Source organism: Tamandua tetradactyla, chromosome 5, assembly GCF_023851605.1.
Source record: "Tamandua tetradactyla isolate mTamTet1 chromosome 5, mTamTet1.pri, whole genome shotgun sequence".
NCBI lineage: Eukaryota > Metazoa > Chordata > Mammalia > Pilosa > Myrmecophagidae > Tamandua > Tamandua tetradactyla.
The window spans coordinates 114,035,736-114,061,817 of NC_135331.1; the positions used below are offsets into that span (position 1 = coordinate 114,035,736).

Below are 26,082 nucleotides of genomic sequence, written 5' to 3' on the forward strand. Positions count from 1 at the left end.
CTATCGCTTTTTATGTAACGGGCCTGTTTTACAGGATAAACTTGAAAGGAAGTTAGAGACTGATGAGATAGCTGAGTGCCACCTGGGTAACAGAGAGACTAGAAATGACACTCAGATTCCTCTCTTAGGCCTTCTAGGAGCACATGCTCCCTGATGCCCCCTGTTAAGATTACAGAGAAACAAAATACCTACCATAGAGAGGAAGACAGAGTTATAGAAAGAAGAATAAGGAGAATATTAAATTCAGCAGTCTGTGGAGGACGGAGCTTTGGAATCAAGACTTTGGAGTATATTAAAATTCTGTAAGAGCTAAGTGAGTGGCTACTCAATGAATATTACCTACTGTTATAGTCATAATAATAATTTCTGTTGGTCAATACCAATTATAAATTGTCTTTACCACAAATCTGAAAGTGTAATAATAACTTCAGGCTTGAACATGTCCTTCCTCCAGTAATGAAAAGAGTAAAAAGCATGAGGCTGATAGCAGTATCCCTCAATAGCATTAGAAACCAACTCACTGCCAATGATATCAAAGTCAAAATAAGGTGTGTAATTTTTAGAAGTGAAATAAACCCTTTATTTTTTAGCATTCAGTTGGAAGGATATTGAGTTATTGGATTTAATGTCCATGGAATCCAAGTAGGATATATTCTGTTTCCTGCTTCACACTGAACTCAAACTAGCTGGGCCATTAATATATTCAAATATCTAAATAAGTAAAGTATCCTTTAAAGAATTCTTAAAAATCTGTAATTGATATATTTTAGAAAAGCTAAGAAATTCATATTGTGATAATGCCATCAATTAATTAATTCATTCATTCTTTAATAAATGCCTATTCTGGGCTAGGTATCACCTGCATACATATATAGGATTAATGATAAATAAGAAATAGTTACAACCCTACAAGTGCTTTTGCTAAAAAGTGAGAATTTTTTTTAAACTACCCATATTGGAATGAAAATTAACTGCAAAAATCCCTAATAACATTATTTTTAATTAATAATACACATACATAGCATATATAAATACATAAATTCTATGTTTAAAGAGGATTCATAAAAATGAATCATTATGCAATATTTGTTGTATTTATTTGTCCAACATTTTTTTACATTTGTATTTGGAGACACAACTGGAAATAGTTTCCCTTTTTTCAGGGAACTTATGTTCTAATGGAAATCAATTGAGTTTATGCTCTGTGTCATTTTTTTTTTTTTTTTTTTTTTTTTTTAGAGAGAGGGAGGAAGGGAAGGAAAGACAGAGAAGGAAGGAAGGATAGAAGGAAGGAAGAGGGAAACATCTTTAAACATTTTCTTGTTTTATTATATTTTGTTTGTTTGTTTGTTTTTTACATGGGCTAGGGCCGGGAATCGAACCGGGGTCCTCCGGCATGGCAGGCAAGCACTCTTGCCCGCTGAGCCACCGCGGCCCGCCCTCTGTGTCATTTTTAAGAGAAGTTTCAGTAATTAGGTTTTTATTGGATTATGTCCCTTCTTGTAAATTTAAGTATAGGATGCCAATTAACTAGCTAGATGTAATCAAGACAAAAAGGGCCTTTTAATAAGTGAACACTTGACTTTGGATTGACTGTGGTAGCACAAATTAAGAAATGGCTAATTGTTATTCTTTTTCTTCTCTGAGTATATTAAAACTAAATTAGGACTTCACATTTGGTATATGTCTACACATATACTGAGTAAATGTTAGTTAAGCATTGTAATTATTTTTCCCTTTTATATATATATATAGCATGCCAATAAATCATACAAAGGAAAACATGTACTTTAAAGGGAAGGTATTGACAGATGATGTGTATAAAAATCCATGAATTGTAATATAAGATTTTATTAGTTTGATTTTCATTCTAGGTGAAATTTACCCCAAGATGTACCATATCTGTTTCTTTCTGGTGACATACATGGCACCACTTTGTCTTATGGTGTTGGCCTATCTGCAAATATTTCGTAAACTGTGGTGCCGGCAGGTATGTAATTTCAAATATTTTGCTGGTATTTTCTTTAGCATGTAATTGAAAACTGAATTTTAAAATGTATTGAATCCTTTGCCTAACAAAAGACTGTGTATTCTTCTAAAATAAATGAGGCACTGGCCATGGAAATATATGTAGGAATGTTTTATAGTAATATTTAAGGAATGTGTTTTTTGAACTGCCCTACTGAAATAAATTTTAAACCAAACTGTAAGCTCTTAATTAATTGACTTTGTCTAGGAGTAACATTATTATTTTTTTAATGAAATGGCAAATAAAATCACCTTTGAAGATTCCTGAGACTATAAGCCTAGAAAATTGTATTTTGATGAGATTTATATAGCATTTTTTTTAACAAATGGATTAAATCTTCAATTTCAAAGAACTTACTTTTTGGAATAGTGGAAGAATCAGGCGGAATTTATAATTTTAAAAACTATTTATAATGCTGATTTGGGAGAACTGAAATGTGTCGGATAATTCTGCTATGGTAGCAAATGCATTCATTCTTTCAGTTATTCATTAATCAAACATCTTTCATATAAATTTTATATGCATGTCTGATAAAAAATTAAAAGCTCCATCTTTGACATTGATGATCTCACAGTAGAAAGGAGGTGTACAGTCAGGTGTGAAATTAAGGTGTGAAAATCACCTTAATAATCACAAGCTGACGAGGCCAGGGGAGTATATAATGGAGGAGGATCTAATCCAGGACTGATGACGTTGCAGCTGAATCCTAATGGGTTGAAGGCACTGAACGCAAACATATGTGGTAGTTATTTCATAGACACTGACAAAAACTCAGTCTCTTATTTTTGTAAATTACTCAAAGCATTATCATTATTATTTGAGAAGTTTTTCATAAATTCAAATATGATTTTCTAGCTAGCTCCCTTTTTCACAGTTCAGAAGAATACAGTATAACATATCTACTATCAGCTTTATCTAGTTTATTCTATAATAACTCCCCTCCCCAAAAAACAAACTCAATGGATTATGGAAGTTTATTTTCCACTCTTATTTTATGTTGGTGACTGTGGGTTGGCTGCTATGACTCTTCCCTATTTGTCTTCTAATTCTGGGAACCCAGTTGAATGAGCAAACCCCGTCTGGGGCATAACATCTTTGTGTCTGAGGAGAGAACTGAGAACTGGTAGAATCGTAGAACTGGCATGCATTATTTCTGCTCATGCTTCATTGGCCAAAACCAAAGCAAGTGCTCAGCCTAACAGAAGGTCAAGGATATATCCTCTTCCTGAAGAAAGGTACTGCTAATGGGCAGAGATGTATAAACTTCTTTTAGGAGAAGGAACAATCTGTCATAATCTACCATTTTAACCACATAGAGTTACTCTTTTCCTTTATGCAACATATTTGCCCCATCCCAGAGAATATAGTTGCTCTAGTCTCATACAATCCTACCAGCAGACCTGAAGTCAAGGATCTCATGAGAGTCCTTTTGGTCATATCTGGATGTGGCTATCTTTGATCCAGATAACTATGAACTAAAAAGACCAATTATTTGCCAATCTCACCACCTACACACACATAAAAACTAATCTCCAACATACAACAGTGGGAAAAGATCCACAAGTATTTCTGTGCTTAAAAGAGAAAAATGGGAAAGGTGCACAGGTGGTTCAGTGGTAGAATCCTCACCTTCCATGTGGGAGACCCAGGTTCAATTCCCAGGCCAGGTACCACCCCCACTCCCCCAAAAAAGAGAAAAATGGGAACTACCAGCAATCACTTAGGTGTAGCAATTCTAAAATACCCATGGACTAACCTTGAAAGGGTCCCTTGATACTGGGGTAGTAAATGTACATACTTTTGCTCTCTGGGAGTAGCTCACCAATCTACTCGCCAGTAGGTCATTCATTTTCCATTATCCTATTTGGTGATATCTGATGAGGGGATTTGCCTTCACTGGGGTTTAAGCAGATTTCTTTGTGCTGTTAGAGTTGGTAGATCAGAGGTTATTTTACATCAGAACAATCACAGTGTCTCTTAAGAAACTTTTGTTTTAAAAACCATTTAGTATCTTATCAGTTTTTGTCCTAATAACGACATCTTCAGTTCTTAGAGTTCTAGCTACCCTCCCCCTATTTCCTTTCTCTCTCTTGCTATCTTTTTAAACATATTGCCAGTTCTTTAAACTTATCAAGCGTCTATGGAAAACCATGTCTTTAGTCTGTTTATTTTTTTTCTTAACATATTTTAAACAACTGAAAGGATTTACTCGGGCCACCTTAAGTTTCACAAACTTTTATTTAGCATTTCTCAGGATCATTTTTCACTGGATATGCAAGAGCAGCAATTGTATCTTTCAACACTGTAAGTCTCACAATTTCAGGATTTTCTCTTTTTTCCTTTTATTACTTTTTTAATAGAATCCATTTCTATTTGGACCTTATAAATTCAGTCAGTAGAAAAATTTAGTAGCATTTTGTTTCCCAATCTTTTTTTTTTTTTTGCTTAAAGCAACAACTATGTGCCACTGTGCAACATGGGGAGTGATTTTTCAGACCTCCACGATCATTTCCCCAACAGTTTCTGCTTGACCATAAAGCCAATGCCACATTTTAAGGGGGTTTCATACTGCACACCCCACTTTTTGTTCATTATTTTTGAATCCGTTTATGCCAAGTTATTCTGTTGTAAAATACAGCCCCCAAACATGTAATTAACAACACAGCAGTTTCTGTCCCACTCATGTTACATGTCAGTGACTGAGAGCTGGCACTGCCTCTATGTCCTCTCGTGCTGGAGCTCAGGCTAAAAGAGCAGCACTTCCTGGGACATGAAGTTCGATGACAGAGAGAAAAAGGCAAAAAATACTGGTAGAAATGTGCAATGTCTCTTAAATTTTCTGTTATGTCTGCTCACTTTTTATTGGCCAAAACAAGTCATGTGGTTAAGGTTAACTATGAAGAAGGGAAGTGTTCTTTCACAGTGCAACTCATGGGACAATGGGGATCTTCTTACAAGCTGAGAGGGGGATAATTGGTAATGATATATTATAGCAAAATCAAAAGCACAGACTTTTAAGGGCCAGACTGCATTAGTTCAAATCCTGACTCTGCCATTTACTAGTTACATGAATTTTTTCAATTCCTTAAATTTCTGTGCCTCTGCTTCATCATTTTTAAAGGGAGGTTCGTAGTAGGTTGAGTCATAACCCCAAAATGATATGTTCAAATCCTAAACCCCGGTAGCTGTGAATGTGAACTTTAAAAAAATAAATAAATAAGGTCTGCAGAACAAATCAAGTTAACAGAAGGTGATAGTCGATCAGGGTGGGCCCTAAATTCAATGACTAATGTCTTTATAAGAAGAAGGAGAGGGATAGTCAGACACAGAAGCACAGAGGAGATACACAGCAAAGACGGCCATACAATGATGGAGACAAAAATTACAGTGATGCAGCTACAAGTCAAGGGACACCAAGAATAGGGACAGTCACCAGAAGCAGGAGGAAGACATGGCTCTGATGTTTTCCAAGAGCCTCTAGAAGGAAACAACCCTGCCAACAACTTGACTTTGGACTTCTGGCCTCCTTCTGAATTGTGAGACAATGAATTTCTGTTGTTTAAGTCATCAAGTTTGTTATGGCAGTTCTAGGAAAAGTTCACAGGAAAACTAGAATTGGAAATTTTCTTGAAGTAAAGGGGATAAAAATATTTGATGAACTCATAGGATTAAAGATATTTTAGGTTTAGGCTTAGATTTTTGACTGGGAATGTCTAGTGTTATGAGCTTTACCTAATTCCATATTTTTACTGGTTAGCATGCATTACATATAATAAATGCTTGTGTTTGCTTATTCCTTTATTTATAGACTGGCCTAACTTTGAAACTCCTTAGATATTGTGCCTGGATTTTTCTTGTTCACCATTGTATCCACAGCATAAAACATGGTAGCTTGCACAGAGAAAGTGTTAAAAAAATATTGAATGAATGGATGACTACCAAACCCAAAATGATTTACTTCTCCGCTATGTAAGCTTATAGGTCTAAATTTCTCAAACTTTAAAATAAGTTCAAAATTGTATTACTGGTATAGATAATCCACATTGTTTTGATGTATTGTTCTGGTTGGTATAATTCAGAAGATTCAGAAGATATGCAGTAAAATGCCTGAGCTGTGAAACATTTCCAAAACAGATTGGAATGGAAAATGGCAAACTCGGCTCAGCTCACTTTAGCAGCCACAATAAAGTAAATTAACCCCAAATGGGTGATTATATAGAATTCTGCTTGAGCAACTCTCAATTTCCAACTGTTAATGTCTATAAACAGAGTTCTAAGGCATTATGTATGCCATAGGCCACATCAGTGAACCATCAAATGCAGGGCCTGTCCTATTTGTTTAAAATTACGGAGATGCATGAAATCTGTTATATACTTTTAAATTAGTAAACGTAAGGATATTAGAGAACAAGTTATGTGTCCTTGTCTGACTTTTTCAAGAACTTTTAAGCCTCATTAAAAGAACTATCCAGTGCTTTGCTATAAACATTTAATTAAATTCTTTCTTTGACAAAGTGACTCTATGAACTCAGTCAGTAAACTCTACAGATTCTTCCCTAAAAACTTCTCTTGTTAAGAACTGTTTAATATTAGCTTGCCGGTTTTGTATGCACCTATCAGCAGTCTTTCCACTTCTAGGATTAATATGATACAACATCTAAATATTTATCATCACCTGAACTCATATTAATTAATTCAAAAACTATTTGTTAGGCACTTATTATGTGTCAGGTGCTATGTGAGGCCCTGTCAGTCAACTCTAGTAAATTTTTGAGTCTGAAACTATATTTCAACTTTCCAAGGACTATATCCTTGAAAGAGCTTTCTCTTCCCACCTCTTATCACAATCTGTCTTACGGCTCTTTATTCTGCTACTTTTCTCTTCAAGAACTTAAAATAATTAAAATTAGTGATAATACATCAAACTATTATGAAGAAATGGTCAGCAATGTGAAACTGCAGAGAAAGAATCAGTGAGGCAGTAACTGTAATCCACTCAAAAAAATAAAGATCACCAGTAACGGTAACTTTAAAGCTAAATATATTTTAAAAATGAGTATAAATGTATTTTTGTTTGCACATTTTTTCTTCACCTCTCTCATTGAAAAGACATCTGCATAAAGCAATCATTGAAAACTGTGAAGATTGGGAGTATAAGGTATAAAGATGGAATTTGTATGACAAGAATAACATAAAGGAGGGAATTGTGCTGTTTTAGTTTGCTAAAGTTGCTGGAATGCAATACACCAGAAATGGACTGGCTTTTACAGAGGGTATTTATTTAGTTGCAAATTTACAATTTCTCAGAGCAAAGGCAGCTGACTTTCCTCTGGCTTTCTCTGTCACATGGAAAGGCACCTGGTGATGTCTGGCTTCAGGGTTCAAACGGCTTTCCCAGGATGGTTCCTTTCTGCAACTCCAAACATCTGGGTCTGAGCTCTTTCTCTCTCTTCTGACTCCTAAGGATCAAAGTTGATCAGATTGAAACATCACTTACTGTGGAAGGAACTCCCCTTAGCCAACCGCAGATGTAATCAGCCAGAGATGAATTCCATCACTTGCTGGTGATCTAAGTCCACAGCAACAGAACAACTGGATACCATCATCTGGCCAAGCTGACAGCTGAACCTAATTACTGCATATGCTATATTGGAGCAAAATGTTTATATAATATTGAAATTAAGTTGACATTAATTTAAACATCTAGAGTAAGTTAAAATGTTAATTGTAATCCCCAAGGAAACCACTAAGAAAATTACTTACGTTAAACAAATGTAACGAAAAAAATAACAAGGGAATTAAAATGGTACCCTAGAAAATACCCATTTAATACAAAACAAACAAGCAATGGAGGAATAGAGAAACAAAAAAAAGACATTTAGAAAACAAATAGCAGTTAAAACCCCACCCTATTAATTATTACCTTAGATGTAAATAGTAGAAACACTCCAATCAAAAGTAAGAAACTGATTTCACAGGAGGTGCAGTGGTGGCTCAGTGGCAGAATTCTTGCCTGCCATGCCAGAGACCCAGGTTTGATTCCCGGTGCCTGCATGTGCCCCTCCCACCTCCCTTCCCCTCCTCCCCAAAAAGTCAGAAACTGGTAGAATCGATAAAAATAACTTGATCTAACTATGTGGTGATTACAGAAGTCAGATTTTAAATTCAAAAACAAAAATAGACAATGGAAAAAGATGAAGCATGCAAAGTATAACCCAGAGAGCTGGGTTAGCTATGCCAATGTTAGATAAACTAGATTTTAATAGAAAATTGTTACTATGCTGAATAGGGACATTTTATAATGATAAAAGAACCAATCCGTTAGGAGGATTGTAACAGTTATAACCATATATGCACCTAACAGCAGAACACCGCCAAAATGCATGAGACAAAAACTGACAGAATTGGAAGGAGAAATAGACAATTAAACAATAATAGCTGAAGATTTCAAAACCCCACTTTCAGTAATGGATAGAACAACTATCCAGAAGCTCAGCAAGGAAGTAGAAGACTTGAAGAAAACTACTAGCAAATTACGCCCAACAAAGTACTAGCAAAGCAAATCTGCAAGATATAAAAAGGATTACACATTGTGACCAAGTTGGATTCATCCTGGTAATGAAAGGTGAATTTTACATGTAAAGATCAAACAATATAATAACTGCCTAAATACTACATAGGACAAATCCACATGATGATCTGAATAGCTGCAGGAAAAGTACTCAACAAATTCCAACAAATTTTCATGGTGAAAGCATACAATCTATGAGGAACAGAAGGGACATCCTCAGTCTGATAATATTCTGATCAACTAGCATCAAAGTTAATGATGAAAGACTGAATGCTTCCTCTCTAAGATCAAGAACAAGACAGATGTGTCTACTTTTGCCACTTTTATTCAGCATTGCACTTGAATTTCTATCTAGGAAAATTGGTAAAAAATAAAAAGTAGAAGTCATTCAGATTAGAAAGGAAGAAATAAAATTATCTCTATTTGCAGATGGCATGATCTTATATAGAAATAATTCTATTGAAAACAGACTCACAAACATACGCATACACACATCCAAACATTTGAATAAATAAATGAGTTCAGATTGCAGGATCAAATGCCAATAGGCAAAAATTAATTGCATTTAGCACATTAGCAAAGAAATATCCCAAAATGAAATTAGTTAGACAATTTCACTTATAATAGCATCAAAAAATAAAATATTAATAAACGTAGTAGAAAAGTACAAGACTTGAACATTTTTAATTTTAAAAAACATTATTGAGAGAAATTAGAGAAGACAGAAATTACAAAAAGATCCCATATTCATCAATGGGAAGAATTAATATGGTTAATTTAGCAATACGCCTCAAATATAGTTAAAATAGCAATACTCCTCAAATTAATTTATGGATTCAATGCAATCCATTTCCAAATTCCAGCTTCTTTTGTTGTTGTTGTTGTTGTTTTATAAATTGACAAATTGATGCTAAACTTGACATGGACATTCATGCCACCAAAAAGAGCTAAAACAATCTTGATAAATAAGAACAAAATTGGAAGACCCATACCATACTCCCCTATATCAAATCTTACTCTAAAATTGCAGTAATTAAGACAGTGTTATACTGGCATATGGATAGATTTGCAGATCAGCAGAACAAAATACAGCGTCCACAAATAAGCCCTATATTTATGGTCAATTGTGTTTTTGATAATGGTTCTAACACAATTAAATGAAAGAAATCATAGCTTTTTCAACAAATGGTGTTGAGACAAATGGAAATCCACAGGCAAAAGAATGGTGCTAGATCCCTACTTCACACCATAGACAGAGCTTAACTCAAAGATGGATAACAGATATGTATGTAAGCGTTAAAACTACAAAACACTTAGGAGAAAATTTAGGAGTAAATCTTGCTGACTTTGGATTGAGCAACGGTGTTGTTGGGGATTGAAGTGTATAGACTATGAAAGACACCTCCAAGTCTCAATCTGCATTCCTGTGGGTGTGAATCCATTGCTAAATTTGAGTATTTCACTACGATTTGAAGATGAGCTTTAATCCTATATAGTTGAAGTCCTTATAAATAGAGAAAACTCAGATGCAAAAATTAACAAAAACTGGAAGAAGTAGAAGCCAAAGAGAGCCCACCATGTGAAGGAGATTGTCATCACCAGAACACTACAGACCTTGGAGAAAGGATGACTTTGCTGACACCTTGACTTTGAACTTCTAGCCTCAAAAAAACCATGAGCCAATGAAGTCATATGGATAAGCCAATCAGCATGTGGTATCTGTCATAACAGTACTGGCAAACTAAGACAGTTTTGTTTAGTGGTAAGTGGGGCAGAATTTATAAGTGATGCACTTAGATAGTTAGGCGATATTCAAGCAAAATGTGAAAGGCAGAGCCAGGTTTCTCCTTGCTGCTTCTTGGGGATTGAATCACATACCCTACAAAGGCCTTAACAATAGTTAATCCATGTTCCTGCAAATAGGACCTTTAAAAATGTTACTTATTAGTTAAGGTGTGAATCGTTTGTTAACAGGGTCTTCGAAGATTCTATTCAGATGAGGCCAAATTGAATTAGGGTTGACCTTAACCCATATAACTGGATTCTTTATAAGCAAAGGAAATTTGGTTGTACCTGGTCAGTAGGAGCCAGAAGTCAGAAGAATCCAGAAATAGGAGAAACTAGAAAGAGAGGTGGCTGTGCAGCAGAGATACAAGCCAAGGAGTCCCAAGGATTATGGCAAGGGAACGCCGGATGCTACAGACCCCAGAAGAAATTATGGGTTGTAAAAACCTTGATTTTGGACTTTGAGCCTCCAAAACTGTGGGTCAATAATCCCTGTTGTTTAAGTCAATCCACTGTATGATATTTTTCACAGCATCCCTGGCAAACTAAGACACTGCTTATAGAAAAATGTGAGAGGAAAGTTACAAATTGAGGACTAAGTGGGTAAGCACAAAGGAACCATCAATTAATGATTTGAAAATTCTCAGCCTGTGCAAATAATGTTCCCAAGACTACAGCCCAAAGTGTCTCTATCAAAGCCTTCCCTGAATTTCCAGAATCTAAGTTCCCAGAGAACAAGATTCTGTTGAGAGGGTGTGACTGAACAACCATTTTTTAAAGAGGCTGTGGCCGAACAACCTTTTCTGAGGAGGTTAGGCATATCACTCATTCCAGACAACCATCCCAGAGGAAGTAAGGATTGGAGATACAGTCATCCAGGAAAGATTTCTAGAGGATCCTTTTGTCTGATACTTGAACCTCCTGAAGTACATGGAAAATCTTCAGAACTGCCATCCTGGACTGAAAGGGACAGAGACGGAAATAAAGGAAAGAAAACTGAATCCAAAGGCGGAACCATGGAAGCAAATGTCTGGTAGCAGAGATTTCCTCAGGTCAAGAGAGAAGGGCTTCTGCCCTACCAACCTTTGGAAAGATTGGTTCCACAACGGTGTTTGGAAGGAGCTGACCTACTCTCTACAATATTCAGAGAGAGTGTGGCTGCCACTTCAGTGCTTAGAGAGGGTGGGTCCCATGCTCTGGCAATGGGGAGAGCATGACAGCTGCCCCAGTGCTTGAAAAGGGTGGACGTTCCATCCCAGCAAGCCCAGAATGTGAGGCATTGATCCTCAGATGACTCTCAGATTTTGGAACCTAATAGCAGTTTCTCTGCTGGGCTTTAGACTTGCTTGGGACACATGAACTCTATTTACCATCTAACTTTTTCCTTTTGGAATGGGAATGTCATCTCTACGCATGGACCACCATCATAATTTAGAAGCATTAATGTGTTTTCTAGGTTTTACATATTCACAGATGGAGAGGGATTTTGCCCCAGCATGGACCAATCCTATAACTAATTTTTATGAGATTTTGAGCTTAGATTTGTAATTGAATGATATAAAACTTTTGGGATGCTGGAATGGAATGAATGCATTTTGTATGTGGGAAGAACATGTCTTTTTAGCATCCATGTCGGGACTATTGAGGGTTGAATAATGTCCTCCACAAAAAATATCTTCAAGTGTTAATCCACATTCCTATGGTTTTGAACCCATTTATAAATAGAACCTTTGAAGATGTTGTGAGTTAAGGTGTGTCATACTGAATGAGGGTGGTTCTTAATCCAATATGGCTGAAGTCCTTATAATTTGGACACAAAGTTAGCAGAAACTGGAAGTAGAAGCCAGAGAGATTGCTGTGTGACAGAGGATTGCCACAACAGAATGCTATAGACTTTGGAGAAAGTGTAGTTCTACAATGACCTTGATTTTGGACTTCTAGCCCCCAAAACTGTAAGCTGATAGGTTCCAGCTGTTTAAGTCAACTAGTGTTTGATTTTTGATGTAGTAGCTCTGGCAAACTAAGACAGATGTCTTAGATAGGACACTGAAACTACAAGTGACAAGTTAAATAAACCGAGCTTATTAGTTTTCTGTGAGTTTTTATGAAAATGTTTTGAATTTTTCAAATGCTTTTTGTTTATCTATGGAGATGATCATATATATTTTCTCCCATTTAATGATTTTTGATTATTTAACCAACATCTGTATTACTAGGATAAACCCAGTGGTTAAAATCTGTTATCGTTCATATATATTATTAATCACATTGAATGTTTTTTTATTTGATTTGATATTATATTTTTCAGCATTTTGAGTCTCTCTTCATGAGGGATATTTGATTTGTGGTTTTCTTTGTTTTCATGTATTTAAATGTTTATCGGGATGACTGTGGCTTCATCAAATTAGTTGGGAAGTAATCTTTTTTCTTTGAATTTCAGAAAGAGAATGAATAAGATTGACATTGTTTAGTCTTTAATGTGTAATAGTATTCATTGATGAACTTATCTGGGTCTGGAGTTTTCTTTGAAGGGAGGTTTGTAATTACAGTGCCAGCTTTGTTAAACTGTATCCTTCAAGGGATTTGTCCATTCCATTAAGTTGGTAAATTTATTGGTTGTTCATAATATTCTCTCATTTCTCCTCTGAAGGGTGTTTGACCTTTACTTATACTTTCTCCCTGCTCACAAATACTTCTTAAGACCAGGCAAGGTTTCAAGATCCATCATTTACATGGTGTTTCCAATCCATAACAGTGGTAATACCTCTTCTAGGATGTATTTCATGTGTCAAAGATGAATTATAATGCTTGTTCATGATAGTGGAATAAAGATTGTGTGTGTGTGTGCATATGATTTCCATAGTCAGAGATTGTTTAACCCTTACTGCTATCACAGGAAAGCTTTTCCAAGACCACTGATTTCATGCCATCAGGACAAAATGTCCTTCCAGGCTGATGTCTCAAAACTCTTTGTGTGACTATTGCTGCTTTTGTTTAACTAGTCAAAAATTTGCTGACTTTCATATACACTGGCTTTAAGCTTATAAATGGAAAACAGGTATCACAATAGAAAAATAGATGAGTTTTGTAATCTAGAAGATCTGATTAGGAGTTCTGACTTTCAAGTCATTAACAGCATGGACTTGCATAGATTATTTAATTCTTCTCAAGGTTGGCTTGGCTATCTGTAAAATGGGATTTACAATACTCTATTTTTAGGAATGTGTTAAGAATTACTCAAGAGAAAGGAGAGCATGTCAAAAACAGTCCAAAGCTATTCAGCAGGCACTTACTGGATTACTAATGCTAGACGCCTTTTGGAACTTGTCACCATCCCTTGCCACTTCTCCCCAAATCTTATTGAAAAAGAGATTCATGGAAGGGGAAAGATTCCCATCTCTTCCAGCCAGTCAATTAGTAGATTGAGTGGGACCACCATTATGGGAAAAAGTTAGTCTACATGGCAGGATTGTAGAATTAGGAGAGAAATAATTTGTCAAGTGTTTCCACAAAAGGCCACATTTTCATGAACATTACTTGCTTTTTCTTCTTTGAAAGAATAGTTATCAACAAGAAGAGCATTGTTATTAATTAGTCTGTGTGGACATCAAAGTAAAATTCTGTGCTCAGATTAAAGACTATCTGGAAGACTCAAGTCTTGTGGCATATAAAGCAAATGAAGCCATCCAGCAATCATTCTGAGAGACCTCAGGGATTCATTGGTCTGTCCTAGCTCGCAGCACAGAGATAAAAGAAACAGCTGAATAATCTTAATAGAACTAAGGCAGCCTTATGGTGTGCTTGTTGGCACGCTTTTCTCTGGAAAAAGAAAAAAAAAGACACATGCTGAATTTTATTGTTTTGCTCACTAAACCCTATCAATCTTCATGAGCTTATAATTAAGAAAATATTATACTTGGAGGGACTCCCTGCTATTATCAAAAAACTTTGAAAAGAAATGGAAAAGTATGAGTTATGTAACTGCTGTTATGAATTCCAGCTATTTGAAATGTTAATGAAAGACGCAAGGGATTCTCATTCAGCGGCTATTTTTGTGAGTCTTTTAAAGGGCCAGACCGGAAAGCTTGGCTTCAAGCAATTCCATAAGAACAGATAGGAAACAACAGAGGATGTTTTATTTGTTCTTTTATTCCCTTCTTTACAGAGTTTGAATTGGCCTAAACTAAGAAGCAGAAAACCCAATAAGAATTAATAGGTAGTTAACTTCTATCTCATCTGGCAGCAGATGGCAGTATTGAAGCATGAAAAATCCATTCAGGTTCCTTTGCGTCAAGCATAGTATCTGCGCTGCAACAGAATTTGTAGTGAGATATTGTGGACTTTCTCCCTTTACCACTCTCCTTCCTCAGTTTTTACTTCTATGTCGATAAGGTGATATCTTTTGCACTTAATGCCCTCTTTAGACCTTGACAAACTGGGATTTTCCCGCCGAAATTATTTGATAATTGACCTAAAATCCGAGAACATACTCGATTTAGTAAATGTTCAGAGGAAACAAGCCTTCAGACCTTGCAGTCGTTGTCAAAACCTGAACCACGGGCAGCAGGGACACTCTCCTAATTTCATCTTCTATTATTTCTCCAAAGTGGAACGTTCCTAAATCACATAGCAATAAAGGGTCCGATCCCCTCCCTCTCCTTTCAGATTCCTGGAACATCATCCGTAGTTCAGAGGAAATGGAAGCCTCTGCAACCAGTTTCACAGCCTCGAGGGCCAGGACAGCAGACCAAGGCAAGGATTAGCGCCGTGGCGGCTGAAATAAAGCAGATCCGAGCCAGACGGAAAACAGCCCGGATGCTGATGGTTGTGCTTTTGGTGTTTGCAATTTGCTATCTCCCAATTAGCATCCTTAATGTGCTAAAGAGGTAAAGTTCGCCTATTATTTGAAAATGAAGTGACTTGTAATTAGTTGGTTTTTAAATTAAGGTTATTATAAAAGCCAGAGAAAAATTTAAGCCCTCTGCCCTGGTACCTTGTCGGACCAGATCGTTCAATGCCGTGCGGTTACAGGCTGGAGAGCGCACAGGTAAGGTGAGTAGCCTTTTAAAATGCTCAGACATATGCTCTCGTCCATGCAAATCCTCTTGCGGATGACAGACATAAAACAGATGTCCTCCTACTTCAAGCTAATTGCTGAGTCTTAGATGCAGAAGAAGTTCATGTGCAAAAACCTCATTTACACTTTGGAGTTCTTTTTTGATCAGAACAAATGGGTTTTTAAAAATTTTGCTCTCGAAGTCATAGGAAATTGTAACAGCATTCTATCTAAAAGATAAGAATGATTTTGTTAGCATTCTAATTATACTTCAAAGTATATTTGTGAGCACTAACTTTAAGTGGAATCCGGACTGATACTGGCTGTTGAATGTTAAGCAAAAAGAAAGTCCCTTTCCAGAAGTCAGTAAATCAAGCTCAGGGTGAATATTAATGAAAATCAGCACAAAAACTTTCAGGGAGGAAAAGTGTGTTATTTGTTAGGCTGCAGACACAACTATTAAGTTAAAACAAGTGACTGTTTTACATGGCTGCAGTGGCAGCAGAACACACTCAACTTTCATGGCCAGCCAACTTCACTGGGAATTATCATAACCATTGCACAGAGATGGTCCCAAGGCAATGCTAATTCTGTTTACAAGGCTTCGAACTTAAACTAGGGTTGATCTTCTCACTTTTCACTGATTCCGAGTCAATATCATATTCCTCACAGCTGGGGACTCCAGAGAGAGGCCACTTTGGCTGGACTCAGACTAAAGGTAGTATGACCAGCTGCAAAGATTTCTCCTCTTTGGCCCTTGTTTTTCATAGCTTAATGGAGTTTTCAATGGAGTAGAAAAGGAAAGTGAACTTTCTTTTCAGCAATGGTGTTTACTAGTTAAGGATAGAAGATTTTTAGTGGTTTGGGTATTTGAGAGATATATACTGGCTCACAAAAGAGGGAGTTATTTTGCCTCCGTATCTTTCCATACTTCCCATATTTCCCTTCTTCACTGAAACCCCATTCAAATTTAATCTGATCTTCTCCTAGATGGTGTTTTCTGCTCTCAAGAATTTTATAAATATGGTATGATCCTGGACAGGTTTTATCCTCTTTTTTTGTACTCTTTTAAAGAGTCTAAATTCAATGAAAATTGGACCTAGTCAAGCTCTGCGTTGCTCACGTGGATTTCTAAATCTCAGCACTTAACACCTTTCCTTCCAAAGACCTACTTGTCCATGATATTTCTCATATCCTTGTGACTTTAAATGGCTTCCTTTCCAAGGAAAACAAATGACTTTCCACAAAGAAAGCCCATGCTAAATTAAAAATATTTTCTAAATTTTGAACATTCTGCTCTTTCATGCAAAAGTACATTAAAAAAAAACTTGAGAATTGGTTTTCTCTTTATCATGCACATTTTCTTCAGATGCTTGTCTCTTTATTTGCCCTTGTGCATCATACTTGATCTTTTTCTTTTCTCTTACACATAAATTCCCAGGTTCTTTTCCTTGAAACATAATTTTCTGCCTCACTAGTCAAAAGCAAATTCTTTGAAGCAATTCTTGTTTGTCCAGGATTTCAACTGTATTTTGAGGTGGAGGATCAAAACATATTAATAATTTAATTTGTCAGTTTTTTTCCCACTCTCTATTATGTTTTTGTAAAACTCTAGTCCTCAGTAGAACATTGTTTTATTCAGGAAGTACATTTCTATCTTATGCCTTCTTACTGAAAAGAAAGCATATAGATAGTGCACAAATCACACAATCAGAAATGGAGTCTCTGGCAGCAAATTCATTATACTCTTCAGCCTATAAACTTATTGGGTAGCTGCAGTTTACCTGCATGGAATTTGGTAAATGAGATATTTCTAGGTAAGGAACAACTCCTTGAACATCCTTTAAGGATATCATAATTAATTTGTTTTGGAGTTTAAGGTAATAAATACAAATTAAGACTCATTAATTTTAAGAAATAGCCAAAATGTTGCCTACTAAAAACTAATTCTTCTCTGTATATAAGGAGGCCCCCCAAAGGCAAATTTCAGCTAAGCCAGGCAGATTGGAGTTAAAGAAGTATACTACTTTGATCAATGTTCAAATAAAAGTGTGAAGATGAATTTAGAGACTGCAGTTTAGGAGTATGTCATAGTAACACACATAATGGAAAATTAACAGAGCATTGCTCCACTGTACTTAGAAACAAAATGAAATAAGGAGAGATAGATAAATATTCTGCATTTTTACCCACAAGAAATATTGCATTTTCTCTTTGCATGAAGAAGAGACCTCTCTCCTCTAACCTAATTTAGCTTTGGGCTTGCTAATCGTGCTATGGAGATTTGTTCAGACATCGATGGTACGGGACACCAATCAGCGGTCAATGGCTGAAGGGGCGGAGGCCAGGGGTCAGGCAGTCTCTATTGAGAGACTTAACCAACCTCGAATTTCATTATTTAAAAGGTATATTCCAGAATCGTGCTGGATTTTCTTATTGTTTCTTTTCCTACAGAGTGTTTGGGATGTTTGCCCATACGGAAGACAGAGAGACTGTATATGCCTGGTTTACATTTTCACACTGGCTCGTATATGCCAACAGCGCTGCGAACCCAATTATTTATAATTTTCTTAGTGGTGAGTTTTCAAATGTTTCTCCCAATCAGAGAAGATGGATCAATGCCAAGGAGGCTTGGGACACTCTTGAACTGTACAAACAGCTTAGTTGCTGCACAATGAGATATCTTTTCCCTAACTTGATTTGTCTGGAGTTTCTTCCCCTATGATAGGAAATGCATCTTATGTAACTCATCAGAGAAAATTCCCCAATTTTTTTCTTTTTTCATAAAACTTAGAGAAAATGTTGAACAGAAAGAAAGTGAAAATTATGAGAAATGAAAAGCATAGTATCTTGCTTGTCATATTGTCAATTTATCATTTACAAAAATATACGATTATTTTATCTGAAGATAAAAAAGCTTTTCAATATTATTTCCTTTGTCAAAAGGTGTAGCTTAATTGAAATTAGTCACTTTTTCCATTTTAGATGTTTTACTCTGTTTTGGATAACATATCATGGGTATATCTAAAGTTTTCTTACTGACCACAAAAATGAAATTACTCCAAAGTAACACATAAGGCTATTATACCCACACATAACACACATCTGCAATTGATTTCATCTACCTCTGTTTGTGCAATCAGTATGATTATTAAAAAATCATTTAAATAATTGTTATTTTATTTTCTAACTTTTTACCCAACTCACTTTTAGAATTGTTTCAATTAGCTACACCTTTATGCTGTCCTGTTCTTCAAACCACTACTGTTTCTTTTTTACTTCAATCTCCAAATATATAGCAATTTTATAAGAAAGCATAAGCAAACAATTTTATGGCATAATAAGTATGTGCATTTTCTAACTTCACCTTTGGTTTCTAGTTGTGTGGACTTAAAAAAACTCAAGACAACCAACTAGCCAATTTGATTTTTAAAACTTGTTTTGCCATTTTTTTCCTTCAAGACACACACCATATATATACCTGCTTTATTTTGCCTTTCAGAGAACTGTGTGGTTTTATGGGAAGTTTGTTTTACATTCAGTTGCCCCCTCCTTCATGCTCAGCAGCTCCACCCAATACCACCCTCTATAATAAAGAACACTTTAGGGCTGAGACAACCAGATAGCACTGCTCCTGGTTTTGTTTGAAGGGAGGGGAGAATGTGGAGTTGTGACTCCTAAGACACTAAAGAAGCAAAGTCAGTGGGTTTAGGGATGCCTAAAGCCTAGGGCTTGTGTTGAACAGATGAAACCTAGCAGGAGGTAATAGGGGAAATATTTGAAGCTGCAGCCAAGCAACCAAGTGAAAATCTCAATATGGGGCCTAGGGGTGATACAGGGAAGGTGACTTATAATTACTGAGAATTTGCTTTTTGCCTGCTTTTGTGTCAAGTCCTTCGACATGCATTTTCTCATTTAATCTCTTCATAACCCAATTGGGATAATTGAGACTCAGAGAAAAACTCGATAATCCCCAACACTGGCACACACCTTTATAAAGGTGATGCACAGATTGATTACATGCTTAGTCACAGAATATATGAAAGAAAATGGCAGCTTTAATATGATGATGGGCATGCTTTTTAGTATTATAATGAGGTATAGGTAACTTTTAGATTGAAGTCTAAGCTACTCCTATGTCAGGCAAGCCCATTTTGATGAGATCTAGTCTCGGTTATCAAGACAACTTTGGGGCGGTGCAACAGTGGCTCAGTGGCAGAGTTCTCGCCTGCCATGCCAAAGACCCACGTTTGTTTCCTGGTGCCTGCCCATGTAAAAAGTAAATAAATAAATAAATAAATAAATAAATAAATAACTTTGGACTTGGGATGGGTTAGTTCTGGACTGACTCAGGACCCTTCATTAATAAACATTAGGGGCTGTCTTAAGTGGTCACAAGCTATCTAGAACAACTGGATAAATGGGTACAAGTGAAGGTTAGTCACAAGGGTTTTACAATCACAAGGGACAAAATAAAGGCTATACAGTTATTATAAGAGATCAAGGCAGCTGGATTTCAGTTCAGAGATTTCAGATACTTCCCTCTGTCTACTCCAATATGCCAGAAAGTAAAAAAGAGTATCTATACAATGATTCAGTAATCAAAATCATCCTTAAATCCCAATGTCTTGGCTACAATTTCTATGTGGTTTTGACGATATATGACATGGATTTTACCATTTGTATAATTACTAGGTATCTCTGGGCATATTTCTACTGACAACCACTTTAGTGTATTTATATTTTAAAATTTACATATTTTAAAATATATTTCAGACACATTTAAAATATACCCAAGTTCACAGACACATGAGTTTTGGCTATATATGAATGAAACAAAGAGTCACCGGTGAAAGTCAATCCCATTATTTTATAGAAATACCTCATTGTTTCAAAAACCGACCAAACTTCCAATAAACTTAATTTCCTTTCCCTATTTTCTCCATCCTTGCAAAATATTGCATCTCATTGCTAGTTTGGCTCAAAGGAGCCCCTCAGTCATACCCTATTCACAATCCGTTGAAACATATTCATTCAAATACAATTTCTTTTCCTTTCATTTTCTCTGGTTTGCCAGGAAAATTTCGAGAAGAATTTAAAGCTGCATTTTCCTGCTGCTGCCTTGGAGTTCACCACCGCCAAGAGGATCGGCTCACCAGGGGTCGAACCAGCACAGAGAGCCGCAAGTCGCTGACCACCCAGATCAGCAACTTTGATAACATATCAAAACTCTCCGAGCAGGTTGTGCTCACCAGCATAAGCACACTCCCAGCAGCCAATGGAGCAGGGCAGCTTCCCAACTGGTAGAATATTTATTCATATGGCAAGGCTATCCTGAGTAAAACTATGCTTTTTTAAAAAAATCTCTGTAAACATGAATTTTCTTATCTCAATGATCTGAAGCTCAATTTACTTTGTAGATCAATTTTTATTTTTAATCTATTGTTGTTTGTAAATAAAAAAAATCACTTTAAAATAATTTCTCAACTTTTGATTTAAACATGTTAGAAGGTCAACCTCCACTTTTAATTCTATATATTATGATTTGAGTCAACATTTCTGGTTCTTTTGATAATCCCTTGTTATTTTAATGTTCTCTCATCTTTAAATTGATTGCTAAAAAAGTACCAAAAATTATTCAATGATTTGCTTTTACCTAATAAATAGCAGTACTACTTAGAACTATTAAGAAGTAACAATTGCTAATTCTGAATTATCAACAGACATCTGTTAGCTGACTTTATCATTTGAAAAATCACAAAAGACTGAAATTACCATGTGACATCAGAGAATATTTATATATAAAATAGCGTATTATATTAGACAATTCCAAAGGTATATTTCAAAAATATTAAGAAAAATATACCATTGAACTTTATTTTCCATTTATTTTATTATTTACACAACTCAGGTTTGAGACTTCACCATTGCTAACATTTCTTGTTTAAACATAGGACCAGTAAGACTCTATTAAAATAAAATCTCTGGAATAACTGTTAATACATAATACTTTCCATCTCTAAGGAAAGTGTTAAAGAAAGACATCAACATTTAAGAATAAGGTAAAATCACAGTATTATATTTTTCCAACCAATTGAAATTATATAGTCAGCCCTGCTGGATTGAATTAAGAATGCAATTGACAAAGAAAAGGAGCAGTAGATTATTAAATCACAGTTGAGTCACATTTTGGAAAGGTTAATGCCATGGATATTTAATGGTAGAAATCTGCATTTATCTAAATTTAACAAACCTTTATCAAATTCTTATTAGGAAATGCCCACTGTGCTAGGTTTTGGGGAATGAACAACTCCGTAGGGCAGATAGCTGAGCTTGGGCAGAGTAACAAAGCAAAGCAAAATGTCCCTTTCAGGCATCACATTTTTTTCCCACTTTATGACAGTGTCACTGTTGATTCCAAGAAACTCTACTTGGGCTGGACCAAACCCCAGGAGATTAGGAGAATGGAGGAGCTTGCTTTTAGCTCACATGCAAATGAATCTTGCATGTATATTTCGTACAAACCTAAGACCTGCAATTCAAAGCATGGAATACTTCAAATTTGTTCCTCTGTACAATTCTTCTGATTCAAATTTTCACTTCAAAATTAAATAAAAATTTAAAAGGAGTATTCATGAAAAGATGCTCTTCAGGTCACATTATAGCAGCCGGTGTCCTGGTTTTATTAAAACCAAAGATATGAAGCACAGTATTCTAAGAAAGCTTTTTATAGAAGATAAAATGAATATCTTGGCCTTTTCTAGTTTTTTTCCAATAAATCACCCTCAGAGAAAAGTAGCACAAACAAATTACACACACTTCTTTTTCAAATCTTAGAATTGGAGGTATTATTACCTTGTGCTTTTTGCTACTCAACTTAAAGCACAAACTGCCTGGCCATTTGTGGTATATTGCAATTACATGTCTAAAATTCAGAACCATCTCAATGAAAGCTAAGCATTATAACTCTCTCCTTTCTCCCCTTTGTACACTTGAGAACCTTTTTCGTATTTAAGCTACATCAAAGGAGAGTTGTACTTTTCAGATTTTGATGAAAATTAGCACTTTAAATACTTTGAAGATAACCTCAAATAACATTGATAATATGCCTTAATAGCCAATTACTATCTCACAGTTAGAAACAAATTATTTAGATCCTAAGATATCTAGTTCTTATCACAAGACAGAGAGAATCTGAGAGATGGCAGTTATATGATTGTGTGTTTAGGACAGACACAGAATTCTGAATTCCTTTGCTCTAAATCAGTGGTTCTTAAAGTGTGGCTCCTAAACCATCAGCACCAGCATCACGTGGGAACTAATTTGACATGCAGGTTTCCGCCCTATTCCAGACCTACTGAACTGGAAGTTCTGGGGTAGGACCTGGGAATCTATATACTACCGAGCACTTCTTGTGATTCTGAAGCATCATCTTAAAATTTGAGAACCACTGCGCTAAATGATAACAAGTGGCACCTGTTTATCAGCCTGTGTGAAATAAAGTTTTTTACTGTACAGGTATCTACAGGAGCCGCCATCATCACTCTCAACTTGCTTAGAAGTCTGAAAGAAGATGCTGAATATTAATGTGGAATCTCATGCCTTCTCATTCAAAGAGATAATCATTTGCAAAGCAATTGCCTCTGTGTTCTAAGTACTATGTGAAAAAAGATGGGTTCTAAAGCATTTGTGTGGTTTATGGTTACCTGAATGACTTGAGTTTCTAACTAAAACTTTCAAAACCCCAATTTTATTTATGCCTATTAAAGTCTGAGTTATGGAGAAGCAGCCATTTTGTAAGAATGAACATGGACTGGCAGAAACAAAACAAAACAAAACAACAACAACAAAAAAACCCGGTACTTACAAGAAGCCCTGAGAATGGAATAGGTCATGTACATAGTCTCAATGCATGGATCCAGGAATCCTAAGAGATATAAGTTTGATATGATTACTTCAAAGGACAAACGGTATGGAAGCAGGTATTCTGAAACCCTACCAATTTTATGGAACAAAGCGTCAACTACTTACCTCATTATGTGCTAAAGACACAAATGAGAAGACTTCTTATTTGCAATGTGCTTGACTGTTTCGTGTTTTATATGAAATATGTATTTCTCTCTCTCTCTCTTTTTGGTGTATTTCAAAGATTTAATATAAGATATTATTAACATCATGATGTTTTATCAATAAGGATGAGAGAAATTTTTTTTCTACTTTAAAATCCATTTGCTCCTCATCATTTCTGAATTTCTGCAAATCCATAAAAACTTTAATATTTGAATTCATCCATTCTTGGCAGAAGATGACTTCCTCTTTCCGAGGAAAATGACTTCTAAAATCTCAAAGGCTGGAATAGTTTCTTGGATATTAAATAATTGACACAAAACATTGAATTGTTATTTGGGAGTGTCATGCACAGAAATTGAATTTCACTCCCAATGTACATCATTTTAATGAAAATTAAGGTAAATATGCTTATGCAAATTGTGTATATATAGTTGAACCTTTGTCAGAACAACAAAAACCCTGAAGCTGTTTTAGGGTCACAAATTGTGAAGAGGGCTATTATTATTTTGGTACTAGTATAGTAATAGAATGTTTGACTTGATATAAAGCCTAATAGCAATGAACTGCATTTCAAAAAAACAGTCATTACAATTTAGAAAGCTTTTCAAGTCTATTTAATTTTGCAATATATGACTTTTCTACTTCCTACAAATCATAAATATGAAAAAAGCAAATTCCAAAGGGTTATGTACAATTAGTTTTCAAATTGCACGAAGCAAAATAATATATATTTTTCTAAAGAAAACATGTAAACAGAGGAAATTATTGCTAATTTTAGTTCATTCTATTACCTTATTTACCACAAAGGTGAGGTTCAAAGGGATGGAAATCACTGCTATCTCCCAAAATTCAAAGGGGATTTTTTTTGCTACTGAAATACAGTTTTTAAAAGGGATAAGGTGGGGTGGGAAGAAAGAATCCTTCCCATTTGTCATGCATTTCTAGTCTCTTAAATTTCCCTTGTAGGCTTTGGATTTAGAATGTCTTTTAAGTTTCTCATGAAATGTATTTCTGTAATTGTTGTAACACATGTGTGTATCATACTATGTCATTTGTTTAACAATTTTATGCATTTAAAATTCTTTATGTCTGATTGTGCTGTGTCTTCATGAAGAAATTTCCTATCAAATCCAATGTGATTACACACCTACTGCTGTGAAGAATGTTCATTTTGCAGGTTTAAGTAAAAACCATATTGAGAATTCTATAATCACATCCATGTGGCCCTCTATTGTAAGAAAAATCTTGTTGATTCGATAAATTGGATATTCATTTATAATTAGCGTCAAACCTTTGCAGTTAAATATTGAATTAAGCCCTCCAGTGAAGTACTTAATGGCCATAATATTTTTCCCAATAAGTTTATATAACCAGGGAAAATTATGATCTACACTTTTTTTTATGTTCTATTTTGAAACAAGTTCTATAATAAAAAAGTTTAAGGTCAGAAATGTTTCATAAAACCATGTAAATATATGCATACATTTAATACACATAGTAGTAAATTTTGGAGCTTTAATTTGATTGAAAATAATTAATCTAGTTTTACTTTAGAGGATATGATGACTTCTTCATTTTCAATCTCTTATCAGGCTAATAATTACGGCTTTCACATAATTAAGCACTTTTTTCTTAGCCAACAAATAAGACATTTAGGACTATTTTAGGTTCAATGACACATTTGTAAAAGTATGATTTCTGCTTTTCTTTTAACTAAAAAAATATTCTGATAAATTACAGAATCAAGTGCCAAGAATTTTAATAAACAAAAACATTTTTATTCAGCACTGTTTATTCTAAACTTTATCAAAGATAAAGCCAAAACAACTGGTCAAGGCTAATACTTGACTCCTAGAGAAACGTGATTTGAGTGTATGGTATTTCTCAAGATGAAGTGAACCTCGCATAGCGAAATTCCAAGACAAATCATTTCTTTGAGAGGGGAGGGCAGTTTGCTCTGAGTCCTCTGTTATCACAGAATAGGTACTTGACCATTATTCTTCCTCCTGGAGTCAGTCCAAAAGAGAGGTCATCGCATCTTCACTTCATCTTACTTCCCACTGGTCATCGTATGGCAAAGAGGGAAGCAGAGAGGAAAGGCCTTGAAGCACCTCATTGGTCTTGCACTCCTTTCACTGCTTTCTCATTATCCACCTGCGGTCATTAGCTCCAGCCCCTGCCCAAACTAAGCATTGCAGATACCCCTCCACAGCCTGCCTTCCCCCAACAGAGCTACCTAATCTGCCTTCAGCTCATCCCCATTTAATAGGTATCGCTCATTGTCTCAGTTTCTTGCTGCCCCCTGAAATGGATGAGTGACAAGTTGCTAATTTGAGAAGTGATGAAAAATAAATTAAAAAATATTATTGCAAAAAAAACTGTTTTCTTCCTATGATATCATGTTTATCAGCAGCCTTCTGGATATGTGTCTGCTCTCTTCCCAAGCCCTACCTGAACCAGAGAGTGATGCCAATTTTGAGACTCAGGCCAATGCCCATGGTTAGTCACTGGGGGAGAAAGGTCAGAGGATGTATTGCCTCTGTCACTGTCAGAATGAAATATCTATTCCAC

The 26,082-nt window shown here is 35.6% G+C and overlaps 1 protein-coding gene across 1 annotated transcript in view; it reads left to right on the plus strand.

The window, feature by feature from the left end:
• Positions 1-20,769, plus strand: part of HCRTR2 (hypocretin receptor 2) — a 99,597-nt gene extending 78,828 nt beyond the window's left edge. The window contains exons 4-7 of the mRNA XM_077159235.1: positions 1,875-1,990; positions 15,051-15,271; positions 17,896-18,017; positions 20,519-20,769. Of these exons, the coding sequence (XP_077015350.1) occupies positions 1,875-1,990; positions 15,051-15,271; positions 17,896-18,017; positions 20,519-20,748 (689 nt within the window). The 3' untranslated portion in view covers positions 20,749-20,769. The remainder of the gene's footprint in view (positions 1-1,874; positions 1,991-15,050; positions 15,272-17,895; positions 18,018-20,518) is intronic.
• The last annotated feature ends 5,313 nt before the right edge of the window (positions 20,770-26,082 follow it).